Source organism: Oryzias latipes, chromosome 17 (assembly GCF_002234675.1).
Source record: "Oryzias latipes chromosome 17, ASM223467v1".
Classification (NCBI taxonomy): domain Eukaryota; kingdom Metazoa; phylum Chordata; class Actinopteri; order Beloniformes; family Adrianichthyidae; genus Oryzias; species Oryzias latipes.
Window position 1 is genome coordinate 7,519,261 of NC_019875.2, and position 20,969 is coordinate 7,540,229.

General features: G+C 39.6%; 1 protein-coding gene across 2 annotated transcripts in view; it reads right to left on the reverse strand.

Annotated features, from left to right (window-relative positions):
* Nucleotides 1-20,969, reverse strand: part of LOC101175682 (receptor-type tyrosine-protein phosphatase N2) — a 373,019-nt gene that overhangs the window by 60,544 nt on the left and 291,506 nt on the right. For both annotated transcript variants that reach the window (XM_023965497.1, XM_023965498.1), the window contains one exon: nucleotides 14,313-14,525. In XM_023965497.1, the coding sequence (XP_023821265.1) occupies nucleotides 14,313-14,525 (213 nt within the window). The remainder of the gene's footprint in view (nucleotides 1-14,312; nucleotides 14,526-20,969) is intronic.

A 20,969-nucleotide genomic window follows, 5' to 3' on the forward strand; every position in this document is an offset into this window, starting at 1 on the left:
ATTTAAAAGATTTCAGGATTTTTTATTTATTAAAATTTTTTTAGGGGCCTATTTTTGCACCAAAAAAAGAGAATTGTCCTACATATATAGCACAGTTACTATAAATGAATTAATAAACAAAACTAAAATGCTTTCCTTTGCTGCTGCTACTTAAACTAAAAGGACAGACAGGTAAGTGGAAATGATGTTGAATTAAAGACAATGGAAAAATCTAAACATTTTTCCCCCAGGCATGTACATTTATGAAAAAGAAATGGCGCTTTAATGAAAGCCTTAACACCATGAGGTGACCACCAACACCTGAATGATGAAGCAGAGCTGCCAAACACTTACACCTCCAAAAGCCGAATGCTGTCTTTTAGAAAATATCACAGATACTCAGCAAGCTTTTACTGAATAAATTGAGTTTTTTTCATGTTTTCTTTTTGGCAAATATTCCAGTCAGTCTCTCAGCACAAAACCCAATATCTTTATTCATACGCCTGAGTGAGCTGTCATTTAGTGTTTGCTGGATACGTGACTACAATGGAATATTGACACAGTGTCTAACTTTCAGCTCCGTCTTCTTCGCAAAGCTCCCAGCAGGAGCGTCAGTGAGCTGTAATGAATGAATGTGTCACTGGCAAAGACAACACTGCTCTGAATGCACAGCTCCGATTCCACTTGGACTTCATTAAAGACCGCCTATTCAAATGTGTTAAACCTGCAGATGACTATGTATTTCTCATTCTTTTATTTTGAATGGTATGGAGGAATGGGGTGGTGATGGTACAAACCTCTACTCATCTACAACCCGTAGGACCTGAATACCATGTCTGTCTTTAGAGGTGAGACGGACCATGACTATTCCACTCTATGACAGATTTCAGATCAAAATACACTTCTTCTTCAGACCACAATCCCTCATTAACTCACACATTTAAGGTAACCTTTCGGGTTACTCTCTTTCTGAAGAGATTTTCTAAATAAATTTAGATGTAGTACTGAAGATTCTGCTTAATTTAGTATATATATGTACAATGTATGGTTAACAACCCCACCCCCAACACACACATTATTTTAGAAGAAAAAATATCAAAATATTACTTGTAGTTCTTTAAATATGTGTCAATGGAAATTCTTTGTCAAGATAAGATGGAAGACATTTTTGTGATAAAGAGGAGCTATTTCAAACTTATGTTACCATCACATCATTCTTAAGGCAAGGCAAGGCAAGTTTATTTGTATAGCACAATTCGTACACAAAGTAATTCAAGGTGCTTCACAAAACAGAAAAATGCATTAAAATCACAATACATCATAGAAATAATCAACGTAAAATTTACTTTAAAAAAAAAAAAAAATTGAAAATTGATTTAAAAATAAAGGAAGGAAAGGAAAGAAAAGTGCAGATAGGACCTTTCAGTCATATACACAGCTAAACAGAAATGTTTTAAGTCTAGATTTAAACATGAACACAGAAGAGGCCTGTCTTATGACTTCAGGGAGGCTGTTCCAGATTTTAGCTGCAGAATATTGAAACGCTGATTCCCCTTGTTTAGTTCTGACTCTGGGAATCAACAGGAGGCCGGCAGGTATAGCAGGTATACCATATAGCAGGTATAGCACCAGAAGGAAGCTGTTCATCACAGGGCCCCAGTTTGACATAACCTTTCCTAGGACACTGGGGGCCCGTTTCATCCTAGCTCTGGGGGATAGCACGTCTAGAGGCGCGCAGGGGAGGTCGAGTTGAGGGTAGTTTGGGTGATGGACCAGGAGGAGCGGGAGCTGGATGGGATTTGGGTGAACGACGGAGGGGGCGTGTTGGAGGGGGTTTGGATGAAGGACATGTTGGAGGGACTTTGGGTGAAGGATAAGGAGGGGGCGCTGGAGGGGTAGGAGAGCTCCTGTGTGGTGTGAGGCTCACAGGTGTTAGGGGAGCCATCTTAATTCCTGACTTAATGAGGCTATCAAAATGGCTAGGTAGGGCCATGGGTGAAAGTGGGGGGGACGAAAAGGAAAGTGAGTCTTCACTGGGAGTAGATGTAGCAGGGGGCGCCCACAGCTGGTCAGATGGTGGTATTTCTGGGGCCAAATCTGGTGGTCGTTGTTGTGGTTCTGCGGTTGGGTCCTTAGCTGGCGGTGGTTGTTGTGATGCTGGTGCAGCTGAGTCCTTAGATGGAGGTGGTTGTGGTGCTGGTGATTCTTAATCTAAAATCTGTGCTGCACTACAGTTTCTTATTGGGCCTGATTTCTTTTTCACATTCAAAAACCATTTCATGCTCAAAGCCTAAACCTATAGCCTAGAAACACTATAAATATTTATCCCTGTTAACCGTTATGCTGATGACACAGCAATGTACCTTAAACTTGAACTTTACGATCCTAGAAAACTAGTTTTTGCTGCAATTCATTGCAATAACTTGGATTTCTTTTTTGAAAAGCATCAGATCTAATAATATGGTCATTTGAATGCTTCAAATTTGCACTACACTGTATTGTAAATAGCTTTCTCTCGTTTTTCTGTGTCTGACAATGTAGACATTTGGTGATAGGAGCTCTGCTGTCAATGCAACTTCCCCCAGGAATAAAAAAAAAAGTATTCTGATTCTCACATTAGTAAGGAAAACATGTACTCACTAGTTAACAAGCTGTCAAAAAGATTTTCACTAGTTCACTAGTGAATTTGATAAGGATACACTAGTGAACTAGTAAGGAAAAATGTACTCACTAGTTAACTATTGGGCTTTTTGCAACACACTAGTCAATTAGTACAATTTTTCTCTCTCACTAGTTAACTGGTAAAACTTACATACATCTCACTAGTCAACTAGTTAACATTTTGCATGTCACTAGTAAACTAGTACAAGATTTATTTAGACTATTTAGATTTCCAGGACCATTACTAGTGAACTAGTAGAAAGTTTGCATAGAACTAGTTAAGTAGTGGCCTTTTTAGATTGTTACTAGTTAACTAGTTGTTCTTTTGGCATTACTAGTTAGGCTTAAAACAGCCTGATATGAAGGACATCGATTTGATGTTAAAAAGACTTTTTATAGGGTCCCCACATTCATATTTCTGATTGTGGCAGTCCAGCCCCTTCCAGGAAGAGTCTGCCCTGCCAGCACCGCCCCCAGGCTGACACACACACACACACACACACACACACACACACATACACTTTCTCCGTGGAGCAAGTGGCGATCGGCTAAACTCTTTCATTTGATATGCTTAATATGCACATCCATCTTTGCAAAAGTTTGGAAGTTGTTTGTTTTTGTGGGTGAGACGGAGATCCACTGCTGAGACCGGCTCTAGGCTGACGTCATGAAATGGGCGACACCCACTATGGGCGGAGCCTCAGAGATAGATCAAGTCGTCTTACTTTTGGGTAAGAAAATGAGCTGCGAAAATCACTCATATTTCATTAAAAAAACATCATTCTTTAGTGTGCCAAAATTAATATATTATCATATATATGGATGTAGTTTACTCTGAAAGGCTAAAGAAAAGTATGACACAGGCCCTTTAAAGTTACTGGAAACAAAAAGGTGTGCCTGTTCAAAGCCAAAGACTATTTGTGCAGTGAAAGAAATGGAGCAGGCTGCAAACTAAATGAAAGTTTATAAACACACAGCACTTCATTGATTAACGGAAGAACTGCAACCCAGTTTAAAGCGGAATGGAATGAGTGGTCGGCCCGTCACCGTGCACATCGTCCTCTAAAAAGCCATTCATCACATACATCAGCCCACAAGGAAGGCGAATCCAACTGCAGACTTGGACTGAATCTCAGAGGGAATCTGTGTTTCTTAATGAGAGAGATGATTAACCGGTGGCGTGTTTGAAGGACGGCAGAGTTAATGCGGTCTCTGCACTGACATTGATCTATGTGCTCAGACACACAATCACAAACGTGTGACAGCTACAAAAGTACGTCAGTATTTGTCTAGGGGAATCTGACCTGCTGCTGGAGGAGTGGGGGGGGGGGGGGTACCATGGCTGTATTTGAGATTTAAAGGATTCTTCAGCATTATAATAAAGTACTTAATATGTGTCTTTGTTGAAGGTTTTTGTGTAGCCAGGCAAAAAGAGGCCTTCAACCTGAAGCCAGGGTGATAAATTATAAAAAAAGAAAAAAATTTCTCCAATAACTCAGAGACATATTAAATAATTCATCAAAAACAAACGTCTTGGATCCCCATTTTTAGTTAATTTTCCAAGCCTGATTTATCATTTTAATTTGAAAATAAGAGGCAAACCAGTAAGTTCATCAGAGATAATCATCTGTTTTAGGCATAATGACACTTCACAGTGAACCCAAAAAGATTTCATATATATTTATCCTTTAGGATCTTAGCTGTCAACTTTCTGGCTTCCTTATGTTTTCATCATATTTAAGATTATAACTCCTGCTTTAAATGGCCTTCTTGCCAGGGGCCTTCTTGTCTCACAGCAAGAAGGCCCCTGGTTGAAGTCCCAGCTGGGGGACCTGAACCAGAAAATCAATGGGGGACCTTTCTGTGTGGAGTTTGCATGTTCTCCCTGTGCATGCGTAAGTTTTCTCTGGGGTCTCCGGCTTCCTCCCACCGTCCAAAAACATGCTTCATAGGTCAACTGGCAACTCTACATTGTCCCAAGGTGTGAGTGTTAATGGGTGGGTAATATGTGGCCCTGCGACAGACTGGCAAACTGTCCAGGGTGTACCCTGCTGTCGCCCACAAGTGCTCAGGATAGGCTCCAGCAGCCCCATGACCCCAAAAGGGATAAAACAGTAGAAAATGAAGGAAAGATCATAAAGTGGGTTTCCAAAACATTAAATGAAGCAAGATGTAACATTTATAGCTGCAAGTTCCCAATGCCTGGATCTAGTTCTCTACAAATCTATAAAGCTGAGGACTCAAAACCTGTTTTTGAAGCTAAAAGTTACTTAAAATCCAAATATGTCATGTAAAGCATGTAAAGAATAAACAGACGTTTTCACTGTTAGTTTAGTCTCTCACACAAAAATAATGAACTCCAGGAGGATTTTTTTTTTACATTTTATGAATGGCAGTATGATCCACTGCAGTGTTGGAGCTTCGGCACGCAGAAAACATCGCAGCAGCAGCAGAATTATTTTACGGTGTAATTAAACCTGCGTCAAAAACTCCTTCCCTCCAGAGTCAATTAGAGCACAAAAGAGAAAAACAAACGTGTGACAGCTACAAAAGTACGTCAGTATTTGTCTAGGGGAATCTGACCTGCTGCTGGAGGAGTGGGGGGGGGGGTACCATGGCTGTATTTGAGATTTAAAGGATTCTTCAGCATTATAATAAAGTACTTAATATGTGTCTTTGTTGAAGGTTTTTGTGTAGCCAGGCAAAAAGAAGCCTTCCACCTGAAGCCAGGGTGATAAATTATAAAAAAAGAAAAAAATTTCTCCAATAACTCAGAGACATATTAAATAATTCATCAAAAACAAACGTCTTGGATCCCCATTTTTAGTTAATTTTCTAAGCCTGATTTATCATTTTAATTTGAAAATAAGAGGCAAACCAGTAAGTTCATCAGAGATAATCATCTGTTTTAGGCATAATGACACTTCACAGTGAACCCAAAAAGATTTCATATATATTTATCCTTTAGGATCTTAGCTGTCAACTTTCTGGCTTCCTTATGTTTTCATCATATTTAAGATTATAACTCCTGCTTTAAATGACATATTAAATATTTTAGAATATGAAATATTATAGAATATCCGAATATTTGAATGATAGCTGAAGGTTAATTACTTTTAAGACGAGTGACTTTAACTTAATGCTAATCTGAACAGCTGCTAAAGGACAGTTGTAAATAATGTAAAATTAAAAACATGTTGATCAATATTTCATGTTAAAAACAATTACTTTAATAGTTAACTACATTTGTGTATAATGGTACTTTAGACCTTGGTTATACCTGCTGTGTCTTTATTTTGAAAGTGAAAGGACATTAAGTGATTGTAAGAATGTATGTATGTATGTATGAAAGTATATATACAAATAGGGCTATGTCCAAATTCCTTCACTACTGTCCTCTAAAATACACTATATATCCACTTTTATAATAAGTCCGGATTTATAGTCCACCTGATTTTCATCAAGTATATGTATCAGAAGCCAAGAAATGCATAATAAAGTAGAAAATTCATATGTAAGTCGTGCTTTTGGATGAATTTTTATCGACAAAATACTGGAACAAGAATGGACATTTCCTCTTGAAAAACAAATCATAATAACGGAATAGATAACAATAATAGACTAAATATATGCATGCTTCACTACAGTAACCCTTTTTAGCTGCATGAAACACAGGAGGAATTTAATTGAAGTGTGTAGTATATCATTGCAGTTTATTGTTCATATTACCATATGATCAATTATTCAGATAGCCATAGCATAAAGAACATGCTAACCAACGCTCTTTATATCACTTTAAACCACTAAGTCCATTCATTTTCTGTGCCACTTTGGAACAACTCTGCTCAGGCTAACGCTTCTTCTTAAGTGTTGCTTTAAGCAGAAAATACTGATACACACACATACACAGACACACACACACACATTGTGGTCTATATTTGATGATGCACACTGGTTTTTCACAAAGACTTCTGGGAAATTTCCAAGGCACTGGATTTTGGAATTTTAGGTTTCAAATCAGCAAATCAGCTGTCACTGATCTACACAGGTGGTTTGTATTTTATCCGGGCTGGCGGTCGTTACAGGGGGACCCAGAGTTGGACGCCTTGCGGCTGCAAAGCGAGGCTGTAGTAGGCGGGATGTTGCTAAAGGACCCACACTGGATGAAGCTCTCTGGACAGTCTGGGTATCTAACTTTGACTTCCTGTGTGCTAGTTCTACACTTAACCAACTGAGCTATCCAGGCACTAATTTCGGACATCCCGGCAAACTGGTGAATGACCTATATAGTGCACTAGGTACTGAGTTGCAAGGAAATTCCGACACGACCACTACGTGTAACCCTTGTGCTATCCTAGGCACTTTTACATTGGGAGTTGGGTCATCTAGACCCACTAGACAGTGCGCTGAACCTTTTTTCTTCAATGATTTGTGATCTTCACTGGTGTCCATGGATTACATGAAATCTTTCCACCTTTATCCACCTTTGTCATGGTAGGAAGAACACGTCAATGTAAGGGTGGGGTCATAGGATAGCACAAGGGTTTAGGCATCAAACCATCACAGTTGTAATTCAGCTTAGTCATGTGCTTGGGTATGCTCACACCTCGTTACCATGGTAACAGTCTTTAGGTGAAAAAAAACGATAAAGTTGCAAAGTTTTAGATCTTCATCATCATCAAGGGCTGCATGGTGGCACAGTGGTTAGCGCTCTTGCCTCACAGCAAGAAGGCCCCTGGTTGAAGTCCCAGCTGGGGGACCTGAACCAGAAAATCAATGGGGGACCTTTCTGTGTGGAGTTTGCATGTTCTCCCTGTGCATGCGTAAGTTTTCTCTGGGGTCTCCGGCTTCCTCCCACCGTCCAAAAACATGCTTCATAGGTCAACTGGCAACTCTACATTGTCCCAAGGTGTGAGTGTTAATGGGTGGGTAATATGTGGCCCTGCGACAGACTGGCAAACTGTCCAGGGTGTACCCTGCTGTCGCCCACAAGTGCTCAGGATAGGCTCCAGCAGCCCCATGACCCCAAAAGGGATAAAACAGTAGAAAATGAAGGAAAGATCATAAAGTGGGTTTCCACAACATTAAATGAAGCAAGATGTAACATTTATAGCTGCAAGTTCCCAATGCCTGGATCTAGTTCTCTACAAATCTATAAAGCTGAGGACTCAAAACCTGTTTTTGAAGCTAAAAGTTACTTAAAATCCAAATATGTCATGTAAAGCATGTAAAGAATAAACAGACGTTTTCACTGTTAGTTTAGTCTCTCACACAAAAATAATGAACTCCAGGAGGATTTTTTTTTTACATTTTATGAATGGCAGTATGATCCACTGCAGTGTTGGAGCTTCGGCACGCAGAAAACATCGCAGCAGCAGCAGAATTATTTTACGGTGTAATTAAACCTGCGTCAAAAACTCCTTCCCTCCAGAGTCAATTAGAGCACAAAAGAGAAAAACAATATAACACTGGACGTGTTTAGAGCTTATACACTGAAAATTTACTGTCCCAGCACACAAGCCGTGTCCATACAAACAAAAAAATCTTTATTTACAGTGTATTGATTCCCAATGTTCACCTCATCTCACTAATCACTTTGCTTTATGTTCTGGAGGAAGGCCAGCTCAGCATTTCCCAGACTTTGCTGGGAATTTATCCAACAGGATGTACACTGGAATAGTTGTTTGGTTATTTATTTAAATATCTTTAAGTGACTATTTATTTCAAAAGCGTTCTCATGAAAAATATACATCAAAGATGAAGCAATTACCTAATTATTCAAGCTTTGGTAAGATAAAAAGTGCAAATTTGGATCAATTTCCCTTCATCTGCTTAGTATTTGATAAAAAAAAAAAAAGAGTTTTCCAAAAACTGAACATTTAGGTCCTTCGATTCAACAAATTCATAAACTTAACTTCCAGCTTCTTTTTGGCACATTTGTGGAACTGTAGACGGTTGATGTAGACCACATATTTCCCAAAGTACATTAAAACGCTTAAAGCTTTTTTGCTTTAGGGCCAAAAAGGTATGGAAGCCTGTTTGTGCTAACTGCATTTTTTAAACCAAGTTTTGACTAAATTCATCCAGCAGCGGTTCTTTCAAAAGTGAGTTCTTTTTTTCCAGGACATTTATCATCAGATCCTTCAGTTTCCTGGAGTTTCATTCATTTATCAGGAAAACTCATCTATCTTTAATGTTGCTGCATCAGTTTTAGTAATAGCATCCACTTTGGCAAAGATAAAAACATTTGTCCAAATCTTTTCGGTGATGGATTGCTAATGTCTGGTTGCACGTTTAAATTTTCAACATTTCAACTCAAAAAGCATTGAAATTAATGTAAGTAAATGTTTTTTAGAAGGTGAAACATCAATATCTAATTTAAAAGCAATTTCAAAGAGAAAAATAAATGTACATTTAACAGAAAGATGGCTTAACTGAGACTCCCTCCCTGCTTGAAGATGAAATTAAATGTGATTTTGAAAAAACATCTTGATGTAAAATGATAATGTAAAAAAAACAGTTTTTGTTTTTTAAGAAAAATAAAAAAGATTTATGCAGACGTTTCCTTCAGACTACAAGGAGAAGTAAGTCGTTTTGGTGAAAAGAAATGAAGGCCTTTAATGGCTGCAGCTGCAGCGCTGAATCATGTCGGGGGTGATTTGTGTGTTCACTGAGCATGTGTGAGCCCCCCCCCCCCCCCCCATGCCCCCTCAGTGTGAAAACCACAGACCCCATCAACCCCTTCTTATTGGCTTTGTGCCAGGGAATCTTTTTGGCGCCTCATGACGGTCTCAAATCACACCTCACCTCGTTGTGAAGGTGGGCGTGTCGGCACAGCGTGGCGTGTGCCACCTGAAGCCCCCTCCCTTTATGAGGGCCTGGCATTAGGATGGGCCAACGGAGCCCCCCTCCGTTAAGACCTCCTCCTGAGGACAATGAATGCAGACGAGGTGAAGAACGGAAAAGAAAAAGACTTTTATTTTGAAATCTTTTCTATGTCTGATGCTTTTCTTAGACGGGGGTGTCTTTATTAATTTGTGAATAAAAAAGCCCTGCTGATGGGAGGGGGGGGCATCACTGTTGCTTTTTCACTAGAATTAACCAAATTAGTTTTTAGTCTTATAAAATGAAACTGCTTTAGAGGATCTTAAGATGTGAATTTCCTTTGTCTGAAGTTTCTGCCACTTCAGTTGTTCACAGACTTTCATTCATCTGTATTTTAACTGGCTAGTAAAGATGAGAAACAAACCTCCACTCCAACAATATTTAGTAGCATCTGCTTCAAAATTACTTATTAATTAAAAAAGGAAATAACACATTTTATATTGTAAATATTTTATATTATAATTAGTTTATATATTTTAAATGCGGTTAGCACTTCTTGTTATATTAAAAATCAATAATTATGTTTTTTTTCTTCATAGTTTTCGTAACCAGAAATAATTATTTTACTGTCAAAAACTAAAGACTCACATAAAAGCTCTTAAGTGCCTAACGTGTCTCTATTGGACCTTAAATATTATTAAAAATAAGAATTTTAACAGATATTCTAAACCATAAATATGTTTGGTCACATTTTCTGTAATTAATAAGAATCTCAAGAAAGCTTAAAAACTTTTTTGTCCCATCTTTTGAGATTGTATGTTTAAAAATCTACTAGAATAAAACCAAAACTGCTTATTATATACAATTTTGAAGCACAAAATTGACAAAGCATTTCTACATTCATGGTGCATGTATGAAAAACTGAAATAAAAATAAAAAATATATTATTAGGATTATTTTTAACCCCCTGGTGCCTAAATATATTTTAATTTATAAAATAAATTACTTATGTTTTTGCTTTCATGTAGATGTTAAATTAGGAGCCAAAGTGGTTTTATGCATATTTGGATCAATAGGCATCAAGGAGGTAAATAATGTGATTTTTAATTTTGATTTGTTGAACCAAACTTGATTAAATTTGTGGTCTAAATCTTTTTTTTTTTGGTGTGTACTGTGTTTTTTGGTTTGTGAGAAATGTTTAAATTGTCCTGCAGTGGAGTGTATCGATGCTCTGCTGCCTCCTTTCCCTCACAAAAAGATCTGAATGTGATCTGAAGATAAGCTGAACTCGATGAAGCAGACTCTCATGTTGACAGCAGAGTAATCCAGGGACTGAATGACAGATGAGCATCATCCATCCGTACGCCCTGCGCTCGACACGCCGCACACGCTCCTCCGTCGGCGCTTGTCAATCAACCTCTCCTCCGTCTGCAGCGGCCAATCCTAGGTTGGAGTTACGCTGCGGCTGAATGACAGACAAGCTGGGAGGAAGAGGAGGAGGAGGAAGGCCTGAGCGGCGAGAGCGGTGCCAAGTGAATGAAAGCAGCGTGTGAGAAGGGTGTGAATCCAGGCCTCAACTAACGCGCCAAGGGCAAGAATCATTAACATGCGCTAGCTGCTTGGGCGTGCACGTGCATCCGCAGTTGGTGTGAGCATGTGCGCAACAAAGCCAGCGAGTGTTTGACAGTCAGAGTGGAGGAGCTGCAGCAGGACGACCGTCAGGCAGCCTGCCGCTTCCTGTCTGCTTTAATTGCATGTAGCCCTGGAGACTGTGCACACACACACACACACACACACACAGAATCCAGCCCAGGGAACTCCTCCACACAGCAGCGCTCACAAAGAAACAAGGTTTACATGGCTAAGATGGGAGCTGAACACTGTGGACTTTCACCCAGGATGACGGCGACTCACTGTTGAGACTCGGCTACAATGGGAAACGAAATAAAAAGCCTTGGCAGCAAAACAAGGCTGAGAAAAATCTCTTGGAGTGAGCAACAGAAAGGCATTTGTCAACCTGTACCCAGAAAAAACAGAATGCAGGAACAGTCTTCTGATTTGCATATTTCAATTAGAGACCTAAAGTAGTTCTCTGAGGCATGCAACCAAGACGTTTTCCTGTTCCCATGGAACAAAGAAACAAATCTGCACACTCATGAAGCTGTCAATAAAAGAGTTTTTAACACTTTTACAATATGTGCCTTTAGCTTTTTTATCTACATAACAACACTTCCTGTTCGAGGCCGGTTTAAAAGCTCCAGTCAAGTAAGGGGGCGTGGTCTCTTCATGGGCAGATGCTTGTTGAATGCTCAGCTCTTACGCAGCATTAACAGCCGTGTTTTACGTACAGGAGTCAAATAATCTCGTTAATTGTGTTTAATTAATTACAGAAAAATTAAAAAAAAAATTTTATTGCGTTGATCTGGAATAATTGTCACGTTCTTTAATATAAAATCCAAGGGTAAAACTGTTTACTTGCATGTTTTATTTGAACTCAGCTGAAAACGGCTCTTACATTGTTCCCAGTGCACGTCTTTGTGTCTGTGTACCGTTGCGTACGCGGCATGTGCCACGTTGTTGCTGTGACGTCGTCAAGGTGTGACTCTCTACATCTTCACAGAACTAACGCAAACATTCCCACAGCAGCACAGCTATCTATTGTCTATTAAACAAAGGATTAAGCCGGACTTTGTGTTTGTTTACATAAATTAATGGGGTATGTGGAGGGCTGATCGCTTGAGGCGGTGAACTGTAGAATAAGGTATGTCAACATGTATTATGATATTATCATGAAGTTTGTGGTCTATATTTTTTTTGGAATGCTAATAAGAGATTTTTTTCCGTTTATGTAGGAACACTACACACATTTGAGCTGTCTGGAGCTGATGTTCTGTCCTTGTGTTTTGTTTTGTATTTTTCTTTATTGGTTGAGATGTAAAAAATTTGACCTGTGTTTGTGTAAAAAAAAAAGTTGGAAGTCAGTAATCAAAGGAAAACTTCTGTTTTTTAGTTGTAATTTGATCTTTTACTGGAGCACAATATCATGAATTTAAATAACAATATCTCAAAATGAGACTTTACCGAAATTATGAGGATAGAAAATAACTGGGATATAAAATAGAAGAATGAAATTAATTGATTACAGGTCGCGATTAATTAATCGCACAAAAGGAAAATAATCACATGACATCACTAGTTTAACCCACCGAACTGAGAGACCCCTCCCACCTAAACAGGAAGTCCCGCTGGTTCCAAGAAGCCAAAATCCCACAGATTTCTATAAACAAATAAACTGCAAGTATTCAGTTATTCTATTTGTCAGAATGACCTTTTTTTGCTCTACTACCCTTTTTAATTTCTGTTCTGTTATGGAAGTTATTAAAAGTTATAAACCAGCCAATCACATAATAATCAATGAAAACAGGCAGTGCCCATGTCCAAAGCATTTGATATGCAGATTCTCCTGAGCCTGCTTTCAAGTGGTGGGGGTGTGGCCTTCCAACAAGCTCACTCCTGATTGGCGAGAGTGGTTGCCATAGAAGCAATGACTTAGTCCGACTTAGACCAATCACCGCTTACTGACGTCGTCTGGCTCCAACATGGCAACGCCTGGAAAAATGTTAACTGAACTGACTAAATTTCCTTGGAACCATTTTTCTTTGGGTGATGTCCCACTCACTTGGTCAGTTCTCATTGACAATCAATAGTTTTACCTACTTCCGAGTTTGTTTGTTCCACATTTTTGGAAAATTTCTGTGATGTCATAACCGCTCAAGATTGCAACAACTTGGCAAAAAAGGAGGCTTCAAATGCCACACTTTTTACCGTCACTGTTTTTTTTGTTTCTTTTGCAATAATAAGTCCCTTTATTTTTGGAAACAGCAACAGGATGAATCCATGCAGAGCCTAGAGTGATGAGTTAAAGCTTTTGACGCGGAAGCGCAATCTATTTCAGGAGTTAAAGATCCCTGGAGAAGAGCATAAAATGTAAGCACTTAGGGGACGGGCTGGGCTCATTATAAAATCAATGCTCACAGGACTGCTCTCATTTAAAAACGTGGTGGGGAAAAGGTCAGAGAGAGAAACGGAAAAATCTCAATCTAATTCTTTGCTCAAAAAGCCACTTAATATTGGATTCTGTAAATTAAATTTCACACTTTGGCTATTCTGGCCAGAGGATAATTGCAGCCAGCAGAGAGGGGATGCAAACAACCGGAGGTGGGAAACCTGTTGGATTTGTGATATTGCTTCATGACTCAAACAGCGAATTAGAGCAGAAGGCAATCAGCACACAGCACTGATCTATTTAAAACATGAGGATAATCAAATATGAGTGGTTTGATACAACATGGTTAGCCCTTTACATCACTCAGATCTGACCAAAAGCAGCAAATAAGTCAGGTTTTCCGATATGAAAATGTTCAAGAAAAAACCTTTTAAAATTTTGCATCTACTGAAATTCTTCATTTTGTCATAGATCTACAGACATCTAGACAACTTTATCAGTATGAATAAATTATATATCAAGAAGAATAAATGCTGAACTCAGGAGACAGAAATTATATGGTCTCAAAAAATTCTTAAAGAATTATCTTTACCCAAAGCTTTAATACTTTTATGACATAAAGTGTCATTGCTGATGCAGTTTTGATCCAAAGTCGGACAGATTTCACAAAAAAATAAAAAATATTTATATTAGCTGGGTATATTTATAACACATGTAAAGCGGCATGGTGAAAAATGTATCTAAAGAGATTTAAAACATCTAATAAGTGTTTTATAATTTAAGCTAAAACCATACAGCTCGACTTCACCGGCATTTTGTGCGTCACAGTAGCTCTTCCTACCTGGTAGGTGGCGGTAGCATCGCTGCCAGCATCTGTCCCTAGATTGGTTAGCTTTTCCTTGAGCTTGTGATGGGAGCGATGGCGGAGGCAGTAGACCACGGTGGAGGCCAGCAGCACGCCAACGATGCACAGGATGGACACCACGGTGAGGATGAGGAACTTGGTTGACTCTGTCTGGCTGTATTTGGTCGGGATCTGCTTGATCTGGTTTCCCTGCACACCACAAAAGAGGGATGAGAGTTAAAAAGGTTTCCGCTTGTACGTTCATCTGTGGTCTTATTTTTTTTTTTTTCCAGCTCAGCAGGGCATGACGCAAGACTTTCTTTAATCTAGCAGCTGAAGAATGGAGGAGGTTGCTTTGGAATGAGCTGTGGGCGTATGACGTATATCCCTACAAGTGAGCATGCTAAGTATAGCAGACATTTCTGTTTTCACAGAATCAAAAATAAAGCCTCATTTTGAAACTCGACTGGACAATATCTGTCTGAAACTTATTCCAGATTACAGGTACGCTCCAAAAACACAAAACATCATCAAGTATTTTTGTCTAGTTTCTAGTTTAAATATCTTTCCACAGTTGATATAAGACAAACTCACTTACATGCAACGTTTTAATAGAATGTTACATTATCCAATCAAATCTTCAATTCTTCCTGAATTATTCTTGAAAATATCTTATTTTAAATAATATCTCTAATGAAACTAGTTTTTTGACTCATAATTTTCACATAATTTTGACAGATTTATCTTAAATGATCAATTGCTTGGTCTGGAAATAGAGATAGCTGGATTCTTGTGGCCTTTATAATAGGATTTTTTTTTGGTGGTACATTTGACACATATGTACATTCTAACTTCAATGAAGTCAAACTTTTTTTAAACAATAAAAGCCTATTTTAGAGACATATTCCAATTATCAGAGCAATATACCTAAGTATGTGTGTTTATAGCTCATTTTAGCATAAAATTTATTTATTTATCTATTTTTGGACTACAAGTCGCGTTGGAGTATAAGTCGCACTTTTGAAAGAAATTCATTTAACAAACTGCGGGAACAAGAACGGACATTTTATTTTGAAAAGCAAAATAGTGGAATAGATAACAATTATAGACTCAATATCTGCATGATTCACTACTGTAACATTGATGCTTTTTATATTAATGAAACATAGAAAAAAAACTATTATATTAGCTGAACATGAACAATTTATCAGATAACCATAGCATAAAGAACATGCTAACAGGTGAACCAAACTCTCATTTTGCTCGCCAAATGAGTTGAATTCTTCATCCTTTGTGTCACTTTTAAAACTACCAAGCTCGGCGTAAGACTAAGCGGTGCTTCTTCTTCTTCTGCATTGCTGTCAGTAGCAAATACTGATACACAGTGCCCTCTAGTGGTTGTTGCATTTTTAAAAGAATAAAATAACATATAAGTTATATTTGAGTACAAGTCGCACCTCCAGCCAAACTACACAAATATATTTATACTTTTCAACTTATACTCTGAAAAATACGGTAAGTCTTAGTACAGCAGGAGATCCCAATTTATTTTGAGAAAGTTCTTTCAGCAGATTTGTTACTTATTTCAAGGAAAAAACATCTTGTATTCTCTATGTTTTAACCTGTTTTGAGAAGGACATTTTTTCTTTTACGAAATGCAAAAACACATAAAAACACATAAAAACACAAGTATTTGTTCCACCACTTGTGCCCAGGAGTGCTCAGACAACACAAACTCCTCTCTTGACACACCTTTGCTACCGCGGTGAACAGAAGTCATCCCCGTTCATCCAAAACACATTTTTGAGCAAACAACGGAATATGTTTTTAGCAGTGGAGATAAGGAGGCTGTAGGAGCCTCTACCAACAATTTATCTTTAAAGAAATGTGAATTAAGTTCCGCGACTGCAGCTCAAACATTCCTGTTGCACTTTTCCTCAACGACTAGGAGTTAACAAAGCCAAGATAATTCCCCGTTATTACCTGTTATTGCATGTTGACCACAAAGAGGGAAGCGAGAGGGAAAAGGTGCAAATTGCACTGCCAATAACAAGGCTTACTATTCTTCTTTACAAAGGGTTTTCAATGGAAATCAATGGGAAAAACAGCTTTTCTGGGCTCGTTTCTTCTTGGAAACACTCCTTTAGTTTGCACCTCAGGTAATTCTATGTTGTAAAAAGGTTTTTTAGCTGTGCAAAAAGGGAGGAGGTCCCCAAGTGGTAGAGGTCACAGAGATTAGGCAAAGTGCAGCTCTGTGACTTAATAGAAAGGAGCTTTGAAAGGGGGGCAGAAGGATGGCGGGGTTGAATCCCCTCCTGCCCGTCGGCACAGAAGAGCCGGTGAAAGGAGCGGCCTTTTCCCCGTATTGCTCTAAAATTCTTGCGAGGTTCCAGGGTGCAGAACCCTCCCCCTCCCTCGACGCCATCGCCAACGATTGCATTCATTTGCCGCCGCATTCATCGGCTAATAAAGAGCGCCCGCAGAAAGGATCCACAAGCAGGGCACGCAGTTGTCGATCGCTGAGTGGGGAGTCCAATTTTGTGAGAGGAGTTCTGAGGCATCCTGTACAGCAAAAACAAACCGTCCCCCACCAAACTAACCAGGAAAAAAGTTAAGAAAACCAAACGGAAATCGGTCTTGAAAAACATCTAGGTGTGTATACTCAAGGTACTTGGTATATCTAATGGCGTGGCATCTGCGCGGCTGCGGATGTTAACGCCTCAGCAGACATGCACGGGCAGACAGAGTCGATTGGTTGTGTTTTTCTCAATGCGAAAGATTGCCGTTGAAGGACGCATCATTAAGAGCAGCAGCTGAGCAGCAGCCTGTGAGTGTCGTGGGCCTGGCGTAGCCATGAATAATGCATCATTGCAGATTTCACATGCTTCCACTGCAATCATCCTTTAAAAAAAAAAAAAAAATGTATCCCCCCCTCCCCTTCCCCCCCAAATAACTTCATCTGTCATCTTACTGCCTGAGTCATGTCGTTGTTTTGTCAAATTAAGTTTCATGGAGAGGCATTGCATCTTGCTCGGCTCGTAATGGCCCATAATTCAAGGCTGTAACTGTAACAGCTCAGTCATCTTTCACCAGACAGATGCCGGCGTTTGCAGAGCGTGCACCCCCCCCCCCCCCCCCTCCCCTCCACAGAAACACACTGATTCTGCCTCCCCCGCTTTGGTCTCTTCATCATGGCTGCCTAGCATGCCTGTCTATTGATTCAAAGAAACGTTGCCTGACCCCTCCTGCTTAATCAAGTTTGGCTGCAGTTGTTAGTAACAGTAAAGGAGGGGAAGGTGTCTGAGCAGGGGATGAGACTGGGATGAGGGGGGATTGGTGTGTCAGTTTGCTGCTACAAAAATGGGGCGCAACAGCAGCTGCGCAGACGGATGCAGCAGAAAAATCAAAGGTGTGGATGCACGGATCAGCCAGTTCTTTCATTTCCATAACCTCATCTGTCAGCTTCCACTGCAGCACCTTTGCAGGATGATATCAGCACTTATTTGTCTGCTGTAATAAATAAGAGGAGGTCCATCTCTGTCGCCCCAACTAACCTTTCTAAAGGTCTATTTAAAGGGTTGAGACTGCCACGGTGAACCAGCAGAGCAGCTTTGGTTTCATGTTTTTATCCAGCGATCTGATATGAAACAGAACACAAGGCTTTAACTCGCATCGTCTTATGGTTGTTTTTCTTTTTTTATTATTATTATTTATTGCAGGAATAATACTCAGTCTCTCCCCTCACACACTCCAACACCCCCCCCCCCACCCCCCAAAAAGAAAGCTCAGATGTTTCTGATAGGATCGGCTGTCAGCAGGAGGGGAAAAAATGAAAAGAAAATATCATGTCCCCAAAGGTAAGGAGGCGAAGTGAGTGCTTTTTTCATGCTCCCAATTCTATTGTCCATCTACCCTCATCCACACCCCCCACCTGCTCAGAAAAAAAAAAATCTAATTGTACTTGTAAATTTTGTTGGGGAGGTGGGGGGTGTTGTTACAAACGGGATAAGAGCTTGTCCAGACTGAGTAATTCTCAGAAGCCTGAGCCCTCAGAGAACGCCGGCTGGCTGGACGCTCTTTTTCCAGACAGACAGGGAGGCAGGCAGGTGTCTTGGAAATACATTTTTACATTCAGTTCAGCTAAGCACTTTGATCTTAAACAGTAAAAAAAAAAATGAAAAAGAGAAAAAAAATTCAAGTAAAACCAGGTAAATACAAAATTCAAATTTTAGTTTCAAATGCCTGAATTTGCAATGAAGGTTTGCTTGAGTTTCTTTAAGTGAGTGTCAGTGTGCACGTGTGTGATTGCATGTGTGTGATTGTGTGCGCGTTAAGAGGGGTGTGGATTAGGCAGGCTTTGGTAGACAAAAGGCAGATGGATTTGCACAGCTCTGATTTATTCAGAATGGGTAAAAAAAAAAAAAAAGGTCAGAGGGAGAGCAGCAAGAGGCTATTGTTTTCCTCCAGGATGTCTGCTGTCACTAACAAAGATCTGTCCTTCACCCATGAGTCATCTGGATGAATTCAAAAAGTTCTGCCCAAAAGAGATCAGAACCACTCGAGCTGATGTGCAACCTACACAAACAATTACACACTTTCACACACTCAAATGCCCACACGATTACAACTGTACATCAGTAAACTGCAGTTTAGAAATTCTTCCCTTCGGTTTCAGATTCTCCCAATCAGCAAGAAGCACAAAATGCAGACAGATGAGGAGACTCATTGGAGATGACAATCCAGTTTGAACAATACACCCATGCAAGAAAGCAAGAAAACAAACAAGACAGCAGCAAACCACCATTAAACTGACTTTTCTTACATTGATACAGGGAGGTGCAGCTGCTAGAAGATCCCAGCTTGGGGGTAAACGTCAGTCACTGTCTAAACTCCACAGATACTCCCAATGCATGCATAACTTTACCTACAACTAATGAATTAAGACAGGAGATGTATGGAGAAGATTGCATTTGAGCATAAAGAGAAAATGCAGATCTATGAAAAAAAGGGACTGAAACTACTCAGCAGAGGGATAGATGGAGAACAAGTGCGGCGCATCCCCAGCAGACAGATTCAACATCACTGGATGAAAAGCTTAAGATGAAATGAACATAGAATTTGAAATCAAATCCTACCAAAAAGTCCCGGCAAGGCAATGCAATGAACACCTCCTCCTGCGTCTATTTCCACTCCACTCCGTCTGCACGGACTCCTCAGACAGCTCTGCACGAGCAGCAGAGCAGGAGGTGGAGTTGGAAAAGGGCGAACAAGAGACAGAGGGAGTTTCACCTCCTCCCATCATTCCCGTTCTCCCAAATTGAAAAAAAGCGAAAGTTCCCGGCATCTTTTCCACCTCCGGCTTCTTCGTCTTACTGCCGTTTGCCTCCTAAGTTGCAACAAAAAGGGGTTCGTAAAAAATGCACCGACTGATTTTTGCCCCGCTCTTCCTTTTTTAGCACATATTCGGAGAGGAGAGGAGGAAGAGGAGCACCAGCCTCCATCACTTTCAATTCCAGTACTGGGATGCCTTTTTTAAAAAAAAAAAAAAAAAAAAAGAAGAGTGAGAGAAAAACTACAAAATGCACGGTGGGGCTCCTCCTTATATTCCTCTTATCCCTCCCTCCATTCCTCGCTTGTCTACCGCACATGTCAAACCCCCAAATCCCTGTTGCTATGGCAATGGCTCCACATGTTGCCAACAGGGGGGTGAGAGGAAGAGGAGTACGGAGGTAGAAGCGGGCAAAAAAAAAGAAAAACATAAAGAAGGAGAATAAAGGTTATGCCACAAAACTATTTTTACTTTCAACCCACATAATTTGGCTAAATACAAATATCAGGTTCCTGTTGCTTTTCCTCAAATGGAAACATTCAGACAACTAACTCTTTTGCTGCCAAAAGAGCTGCAGTTCAATTCCAAAAAAATTTTTTTTTGAACAAAACAGTTCTTTTGGAGAGAAAATAGCAGGACACATTGTAATCTATTTGATACAAAGATTTAAAACATTCAAGATATTTTACCAACTTATTTTTGCTCTACACAGTCGAGAATGTTTTGTCTCAATAAGAGCTGGTAATAAGGAATAAGAAATTATTGTTACCAAAAAAAAAAAAAATTAGATTTCTGATCGAAGAATAAGTTTTCTCATTTTAGTTTTTATTACTGTAGCATGTATTAATACTGGCCAACTTGTACTAAGACGGTGTTCTGCATTAAAAACATTCACATTCATGCGTAGTTATGCACATTTTCAGACTGCTTTTGTCTTCATTTGTTGGAACAGAGTTGAGAAGACGCCTGGAGCAAGGTTTGCCAGATTTTTCACTGCTTTGACATTTTAGTCCAGGCCTCTTCCAACCGTAGGCAGGCATGTGCTAGTAAACAGTAGAAAAAGAAAAAAAAAACGCCTCTCCCTGCTTGTCCAGTGTGAACGGCATGTGCTAAACGCTTTTAGAATATGACATTACACGCCTGGTGTGAACACAGCATAAGAGTTAACTTTTTAAACAAATTTTTCCCTTTTTGAATCCTTGTGTGGAACCTTCTTTGTAACCCTTGTGCTATCCTAGGCACTTTAACGTTGGGAGTTGGGTCATCTAGACCCACTGGACAGTGCGCTGAACCTTTTTTCTTCAATGATTTGTGATCTTCACTGG